Source organism: Cucurbita moschata, unplaced genomic scaffold (genome assembly GCF_002738365.1).
Source record: "Cucurbita moschata cultivar Rifu unplaced genomic scaffold, Cmos_1.0 Cmo_Scf00005, whole genome shotgun sequence".
NCBI lineage: Eukaryota > Viridiplantae > Streptophyta > Magnoliopsida > Cucurbitales > Cucurbitaceae > Cucurbita > Cucurbita moschata.
In genome coordinates this window covers 4,087,259-4,095,475 of record NW_019268521.1, presented here as the reverse complement: position 1 = coordinate 4,095,475, position 8,217 = coordinate 4,087,259, and the positions used below count along the sequence as shown (strand labels likewise).

The following is an 8,217-nucleotide window of genomic DNA, read 5'->3' as shown; positions in this document are numbered from 1 at the left end:
GGAGGGCATCATAGAATTTGACGGGCAAATTATAATACATAAGCATGAGATTACAAGTTCTTATTAAATTTTCAGGATAAGCAAATACTTTTTTTTAGGAAAAAGTTATGTTGGCTTCAACCGATGTGATACCTTAATAAGGGGGAGACGATGACTAACTCAATTGTCTTAGAAATTCCACATGATCGCACATGCTTGCCCAGATTGTCAACCTGTTCCAAAATCCAGGGAATATATTATTTTTGGATCTTAGAACAAATTGTTGCTACATGTGTTATGAAGATGATGAATGATTAAACTAGCCATACGAATCTTTTAAGAACGTTGTATCTATCTTGATAAGAGGAGTACGATTCGATCATCTTATGATGAATTAATAACTGTTCTTCCCTATGTAAATGTTCTATTTCAGTATGTAGGCTCATACGTAGGGGGAGCATGAATAATATTAGGGATTGTGGCATATACCTGTTGCCATCCTAAATCGGAAAGTCGAGCATCAAAGTAATCATAAGACTGAAGTAAACTGCGATCCTTTTCCATCGCAACATTATGAACTGCCTGGGCATGTCTCACCTGTAAAATTTGTATCAAGTTTCAAATGCTTGAAAAATGGAAACAGACAGCTACGAACTCAACGATATATACAAGCATCAGATCCAAATCCAAGAAAAATAAATCGCTGACTTCAAGAAGAGTGCAAGAGAGAAAAAAATTCGTCACAAACCAGATGAATAGTCTTACAACGGTGCAACGGATACAAACTGAGACCTCCTGCAGACTCCATATATCTACAAATCAACAAAACAGAGAACACAGACAATCAAACAACAACATCTCAGAAGTAAGGAGGGGAAAAGCCTTGGAAGTCGAGAAGACAAAGCAAAGAGCCGAAATAAATAGTGCAATTCTCATACGCAGAGTAGAATATAAACTAATTCGAGGCATCATGCTTCAGAAATACGAAATCAGAATCGGTCAAAACCGACAACAAATAACAATTAACAAAGAAGCTCCGAAAACAAGAAATCCACGTCAATAATCACAGCCATTCCATTCCGACCGGAATCAACCACATTTTACAATCTCTCTAGAAATTAAAAATAAAAAAAAAACTCCGCATTCAATGGCGACATCATACAGCAGAAGAACAAAGCCGTCAAAGTTCTTGAAGGAACAAAAATGTACGAAATAAAACAGAAAGAGTACGTAACCAAATTCCACCTGAAGAGAGCAGGAAGATGAGAAAACGGCGAAGGAAGAACGCAGCGATGGAGCTCGAAGACGGAGGGAACCGGGAGAATTGGCGCGCCAATAATTGGTACGGAGCGTTGATCTGGTTGGAGAACATGGCGAATAGCATGTACATTTATAATGTTTAGAACAGAGGCAGTGCGGTAAATTCAAAAGCGCGCGGTTTGAGCCATCTCAATAAATGCTCAATAATCATTTTCAATTTACTCTTTTATTAATATTTTAAAAAATGTAATTAATTTTTTAAATAAATATCTACGTATTTCATTATTTGTAAATATTAATAAATATACTAAACTAATATTATTTTCATCAAATTCAGTTTATATGAGTTTTTAAATTATTTTTCATCAAATTCAGCCCATACCCAAAAAGCTGTCATTCCAATCAGCAGAAATGTTCTCTTTGTTTTTTTCTGGAGAGAGAGAGAATCAGAAGAAAGTCCTGAACCGTAACGTACGCTACGGCCACGTCTGGAAGCACATTGAACCGTTAAATTGTCAGTTACCGTCACCGACATGTCGGCTTGCATGCAATTGCGGCCATTCACTGGACTAAGCGTGTCGAGAGTTGTTAGACACGTGTAACCCGATTATGCTTTTGGGCTTTTTCCCGTCGGCCCAATCATTTGTCTAGGCCCATTAATGGACACGTGTCTTCCAAATACGACTGTTTTGGATAAATTTCAACTACTCCATGATGTGACCATTAATTTAATAAGTTGAGACATTCAAAATATCTCATCTTATCTTAGTTTTTTAGTTGGATAGGGGAATATTTAGCTGTTAAGATGTAGATTTTTATAATTAAAAAAATACAGAATTCCAGGAGTTACGACAATAAAATGATTTAATATGTAGTGTTACGCCCCTAGGTCGTCACACACGTTCTTATTTTATCTCCATAATATTATTTGAACTTATAAACTTACCAAAAGAAAAAAAATTCGTCGATAAAAAATAAATAGCATTCGACGAAAGGGGAGCACATTGAGCAAGTAAGAGAAATTGGCCCTGCTCCGCTTTATTAAAAGCAAGGAAGTGACCTTTGGATGTTGTCGTGACGCTTTGGTTACAAAGGTTGGCGGGATTTGAATAAGCTGATTTAGAGAGAGATAACTTGGGCTTTAGACACTCGCCCTACTTCTAAATCTCGATAGAAATGGGGAGTGCCAGATGCAGAATCAGTTCCAGTCTCAGCTACTGGGTGGCATAGTGAGAGGTGAAAAGAATAACAAGCAGTAGTATATTCGGTTGTTTGTGATGGAATGATTCAAGCATCCGAGTAGATCCCGAGCAAATAGGCATTTAAAATATTTAAATAGGGAAGATTAAATGGGTTAGTTTATTGAAAAAAAAGAAGACAGAAATGAGCGAAGGTAATAATTAAAGAGACATTAATGCCTCACCAGACTATAAATTCATTTAAATATATATACCAGCCAGGCTCCACTTTCCAGAGATTCATGATTTCCTCTGCTAAATCATTAGGGTAATTATGACTACAAGTTTAATTATGTCTAATGGACTCATAATTTATTCGAGAAACTTAATTATTGTGCATAACAGAATGATGGATGAGATACAGACAAAAATAAGTACCTCTGAATCCAGTGCAGAAAGAGGCCTTTCCTTTGACAGTCCCTGTAGATAATAATTGTCCTAAATGAAGAGGGTAAGAGATTCGTGAAAATTGAATTAAAATAGAAGTGTCTTTGTTTCTTCTCAAAATGATGTTAAGTACTATATTTTCAAGCCCCATCTTCATTGGGAACTCCCTTCTTCTCCGGTTGCATTTCAGCTGCAACATCACTGGGAAGATCGAGCCCTTTCGGTAAGCTGCCGGGGAAATTGGTCGTCGAGGATTCTGACCCAACCATGCTGCAAATGATGAACAAAAAAAAAAAAAATGGAGTCAGCCCACCAAAGAATTCAACCTCGACTCCCCTCTACTAGAGAATCCATAAATTCCGATATGAATACTTGAGCGAAAGAAAGAGGTACAAAAGCAGGGGCACATCCAGAATTTCATGTCAGGGCCACAATTCCCTAAACTATAAAAAAAAAATGTCTCACCTATTCCAATTTTATATCTAATAGGGCTCTCGCACATTTAGAAAATCAAATGTTATATTAGATATTAAAAATGACTGTGTCTAACCGATACTATTGAACATATCAATTAACTATAAAATTGAAAATTTAAAGTTCGATTAAACACGAGTAATTTTATGGGTAAAAGTACGGTTAATTCTGTTGAAATTTTGTATTGAGGAATGTGCTTACCTCCTATCAACAAGAACAAAGGAACGAAGCTCACAGTTGGCAAAACTGCATAAAAAGGTGAAAAGTATTCGATTAGAACAACAAAATGATGAAATTTCAAGCGTTAGTATCAGATTCAGTAGAAAAAAACAATACGAATCCTATCACTATGATGGTATGGGCAATACTCCTCTAAAATCTCCATTTATACGAATCAGAGTAATGCTTACTGTTTGCAGATTTCGTCCTTTACTAGTGGACGGCAGTCATTTCCAAATGCACTCAATGAATGAAATAAGAATCCACTGTGGCTGACAACTGCAATCTCCTTCTCCTTCCGGGTCCAGAGCCTGGTCGGAGGAGAAAACCAAAAGATACAGAAATGGAGCTGTCAATGCTAAGTTACCCAAACGAATAATCACTTTTCTCACAGATATTGCATGCAATATGATATACAATAACACTAAATTCAAGCAGCAAAAAAGAACTACAGGAAGCTGTATCAAGCGCCACATAACGTACTCTAAGAAATATTCATTACACTGAAACTGAAAAGAACAAATAGAGACGAAAAGTTGTTTTAAGTTATCATGTCTTCTACTTTCCTTCGCTTTGTCCTATATTGAAAATAAAATAAAAAAAAGCATAGCAGGACATTGCAGATAAGACAGACACGACTTCTTCTAATGCTAGAAGACCATTGGAAGACACCCGAGACCAGAGCATGTTGTGAAAGAAGCACGCTAGTCGTGCTTCAACCATGTCTCCAGGACACAGTTGAATGTAGATATCATGAATGCAGGGGGCAGTAGGATACCAGGTCGAGAAACCCATGCAACTTTATATTTTCAATAATTGGTATCTTAATTTCGAAGTACCTCGTCTTCAAGAGATGAATTTTCAAAGAGCTATCGCACAGACATTTGATAGAAGAGAAAATAAAGAACCAAAAGAACATGGAGATAAATGAAGTAGACATTTACCATTTAAGAAACTTCAATCCCCTATCTGCCACTTCATCGTTGGTCTCTCTAGTGTCTGGTCTCCACAGTTTATCTTCATCATGTTCAATCTAGAAAAAGTAGCAAGGTTTTCATTAATAAAAATCAGTTAAATTCTAAGAGTAGATTGCAAAATAGAAACAAGAGTTGCAACATAATCCAGCAATATGGACAAAACAATGCAACTTGCCATTGAAAAATCAATCGCAGGGAAAAGAGACCGATACTCTTTAATGCTTCGCCTCTTGTCACATGGGTGAACACCCTGTACCAATGAATACAATGATTTGTTATATCTATTTTATTTTATTATGAAAGAACATCAATCTTTCATTGATAAACAAAAGAATATAAAAGGCATTCATAAAAATCAGCCGAACAAATGACATAAAACTAAAATTTGAGAGAATTCTTGAAGTTCATTCTTTAGCTAACGTCCTTTTCTCTAATTGTTGCCCATATGGAAGAATTTATAGAGTTAAAGACATGCATAAAATCCAAGAAGTTTCACTCAATATGAATGCAACAGGTTACTTCCCCACCAACAGTTGACATTTACAATAGAAAGGAAACACCATAGAACTCGTGAACATTCAAAATACAAATCCATGTTTCATTACAGCAAAGAAGTCTGCAAACTATCATTCATTATGAAGATAAAGAAAACTTTATTGAGAAGTCGGACTTGAATTTATAGAATATACCAAATGTTCCCGACAAAGCTCTACTGCCAAAAATGGCGGGCAATTCAAACTTGAAATTGCAGGGCGGTTGCAATCTCCTGCATTTGATACCATTAACGGAGGAACATTTATACCATCCGAGTAACCTTCACCACCAAATGCTCCAACCGCGGTTTGGATAGTCCTACATGCAACAATAACAGATGTTTGATTAGTAGGGGGCAAAACATGAAATTCTAGCATTTGGGTGCAAAAAGATTCATGCTAATTGACAACTTGGAATTTAAGAGGGCAAAATATTGAAACACAATCTGTCAAATTGCACAAAATCGTTCAAAAATCCGCCCTACATATTTAAACAAATATTCAAAAAACTTGCCTTATAGCTGAACTACACGGGACAAGACCTGAGTAAATTATCTGAGGTTCAAAACAAGAACTAAGGGGAAAACAATCTTTGGACATAATGATATCCAACAGATTCATAAATGGGCTAGGCATGTTACCAATCCCAATGTGCATCATTTAAGATTGGCAAAGGCTTTGTTATGCCTTTGCTCATATATTTTGGATACGATTCAGTTCCAGTTCCGCATCATTTTTCAGTGAGATGGTTCCCATGAAGAAACTCAAACTCCAGAAATCTCAATCATTAGTTCAAAATTTTTACATGTAGGAAAGGTTCATCCACCCCGCCACTTATAACTAAACCTGTTTCTTAAAAATAATATCCGTTTCTAGGATGAGATACCTGAATAAGGGGGACACAATGACTAACTCAATTCTCTTATCAAGTCCACATGATTGTACATGTTTCCGCAGATTGGCAACCTGTTTCAATTCCCAGTAAAAAATAAACACTCATTATCTATCAGTTCATTGAACTTGAGAAAACAAATTCCAGTTTCATGTTTGCTCAAGATTATAAACAATGAAATTAGCCATTTGTAACTTTTAGAATGTTGAATCAGTCATATGATAACAGAGTAAAATTTCATCACCACACTCAAATTCATAACTGAAATTCCCTACGTGTAAAGGTTCAATTCTCAAACGTAGGTTCACATTCGAAGTTGGAATAGTTATAGAGATTTTGGAAAAAAAAATAGTATAGATCAATAAGGGCTAACCTGTTTCCATCCAAGAGATGTAAGTTGAGCATCAAAGTAATCAAAAGATAGATATTCGTTCGCGTCCTTCTCTCCTGCCACATTATGAAATCCCTGGGCATGCCTCACCTGTAAATTTACTTATAATAAGGTTCAAATGCTTGGTGAATAGAAACAATAGATTCAAACTAATAAATAACAATAATCATAACCATTGAACTTAAATGGATATCGAAAGAAGAGAGCCACAGAGAGTATTTCGTTACAAACCAGATGAATGGTTTTAGTACGGTGAGATGGATACAAACTTATCCCCCCTGAAGCGTCCATTTCTGTAGATCAGAATAATTGCAAGTAAACAAGTGAAAACAAGGATTTGCCACGATCGAAAACGAAAACCACTTGCAGAAGCTAATAAGACGATCCAATTAAGCAAAGAAAAATACTGTTCATAATCAACCAGAACGACAACTAATTGCTTAATACACACAATCCCAAAATAATCGGCAACCATCCATTTCCAGAACTATCAAACACATTTTAGTCTCGATAAACCAAATCACAACATACAAAAAATAGTACATCGGATCAGCAACCCGAAATAATCGATGAAGAAACTTCAGGCAGAAAGCGTGGATTGATTGATCTACCTGAAAAGCGGGAAAAAGAACAAACAACGGAGGAAGAAGGTCGCGACGAGGCTGCACTCAAAGGAGGAGGAGGAGGAGGAGGCGAAAAGAGTCGTGTTGCAGAAGCAAATTGATTTGTGACACGTTTCTAAAAAGCGAGAAACAGAATAAACAATGAGGATATATAATAATATTCATCGCCATTACAGAGGCAACCGAAACAGAGTTGTTAAAGGCCGCGCGCCAACAACAGCGCGTGGATTGAGCCGTCCCAATGGAACCGAAACGAGAGAGGTTCTAAAATTGGCATTGGAATTCGCATAAATTTCTGAGAGCTTTGGAACTTGGCGAACGGGCGCCATGGCATTGGTTGCTGCTACTGCACCTCTGATCGTTCCATGTGAAGAGGAGGATATTGAACCATTGGTTTACGTTACACTGCGCGCTACGAGCCAATCCCATTAACCAAACTTGCCGGAGCAGTTGTCGGTAGTGGTCCAGTAGCTGACGTCGCTCCGATTCATTTTTTGGAATCCATTTTCGTCTCTTCTCTCTCAAGCGTCTTCATATGCGAATATTCGAACATAGGAGAAGAATGTAAATGGGATCTTCATATTTTTGGGCTTCTCAATAAATTGCCCAACTGACCCGCCCAAAATAAATGTTGTCCATTTGGACGGAGATAATATGCTTGGCCAGTAAACGAATTGGCTTAGCTCATTTGTCGTTGGAAAGTGAGTGACGCACAATTGCAAGTCTGCTGTCATTAAAAGTGCGATTGTGATAAGTGATCAACTCGTGAACTTCCTTTTAATTAGTTAATGTGTGACTACTCCTTTCAATAATCCTTAACAAGGGGTCGTGTGGATTCGCCAATAGAGGTTGAGGTTATGCAGAATGACACCATATATATTACGAAAACAAAAAAAATTGAGGGGTTATGCTGATCGACACCATATATATTACGAAAACAAAAAAACTGAGAGGTTATGTTCATTGACACCATATACATTATGAAAACAAAAAAATATATATATATATATATGTATCCCGTAAATAAAAGACCAAACAAAATTGTCCTGAAAAAAATTCAACTTTCAAGTAAGAAAAGTTATCAAACTAGACAACATTCAATGGTTCGACCTTCAATTTTACGTCTAATAAGTTCATGCATAAATTCATGCGTACGGGACAGATTAAATCTGTTCAAAACGCATGCTAAAAATGGGTGTTAGTTTTAAATGCATGGGTGAAGAAGGATAAATGAATGGGGGGGG

At 36.7% G+C, this 8,217-nt stretch overlaps 2 protein-coding genes across 4 annotated transcripts in view; both read right to left on the bottom strand.

Moving 5' to 3' along the window:
* LOC111443219 (phosphoglycerate mutase-like protein) overlaps positions 1–3,017 on the bottom strand; it is a 6,618-nt gene extending 3,601 nt beyond the window's left edge. The window contains 5 exon segments of the mRNA XM_023080937.1: positions 133–212; positions 469–576; positions 728–791; positions 1,225–1,336; positions 2,856–3,017. Of these exon segments, the coding sequence (XP_022936705.1) occupies positions 133–212; positions 469–576; positions 728–791; positions 1,225–1,336; positions 2,856–3,015 (524 nt within the window). The 5' untranslated portion in view covers positions 3,016–3,017.
* LOC111443216 (phosphoglycerate mutase-like protein 1) lies at positions 2,768–7,519 on the bottom strand. Of its 3 annotated transcripts, XM_023080934.1 has the most exons (11): positions 7,185–7,519; positions 6,962–7,088; positions 6,582–6,643; positions 6,333–6,440; positions 5,954–6,033; positions 5,224–5,386; positions 4,710–4,784; positions 4,502–4,590; positions 3,749–3,868; positions 3,540–3,584; positions 2,768–3,134 (listed from the first exon to the last, which is right to left on the bottom strand). In XM_023080934.1, exons 1-11 carry the CDS (start codon positions 7,305–7,307, stop codon positions 3,005–3,007), a joined length of 1,122 nt encoding a protein of 373 aa, XP_022936702.1. In that variant the 5' UTR covers positions 7,308–7,519; the 3' UTR covers positions 2,768–3,004. The 3 variants fall into 3 exon arrangements, with proteins under 3 accessions (XP_022936702.1, XP_022936703.1, XP_022936704.1); XM_023080935.1 differs by lacking the exons at positions 6,962–7,088; positions 7,185–7,519 and adding an exon at positions 6,894–6,917; XM_023080936.1 differs by lacking the exons at positions 5,954–6,033; positions 6,333–6,440; positions 6,582–6,643; positions 6,962–7,088; positions 7,185–7,519 and adding an exon at positions 5,582–5,936.
* Between the last annotated feature and the right edge of the window lie 698 nt (positions 7,520–8,217).

Bases quoted from the DNA above. Each gene is read 5' to 3' on its own strand.
- LOC111443216 (XM_023080934.1), bottom strand. From the start codon at position 7,307: ATGCCATGGCGCCCGTTCGCCAAGTTCCAAAGCTCTCAGAAATTTATG. The intron at 7,089-7,184 runs GCGCGCGGCCTT...CTCGCTTTTTAG, and splicing joins CAATCCACGCGCTGTTGTTG to AAACGTGTCACAAATCAATT. The intron at 4,785-5,223 runs GTATATTCTATA...TCATTGGTACAG, and splicing joins AGCTTTGTCGGGAACATTTG to GGTGTTCACCCATGTGACAA.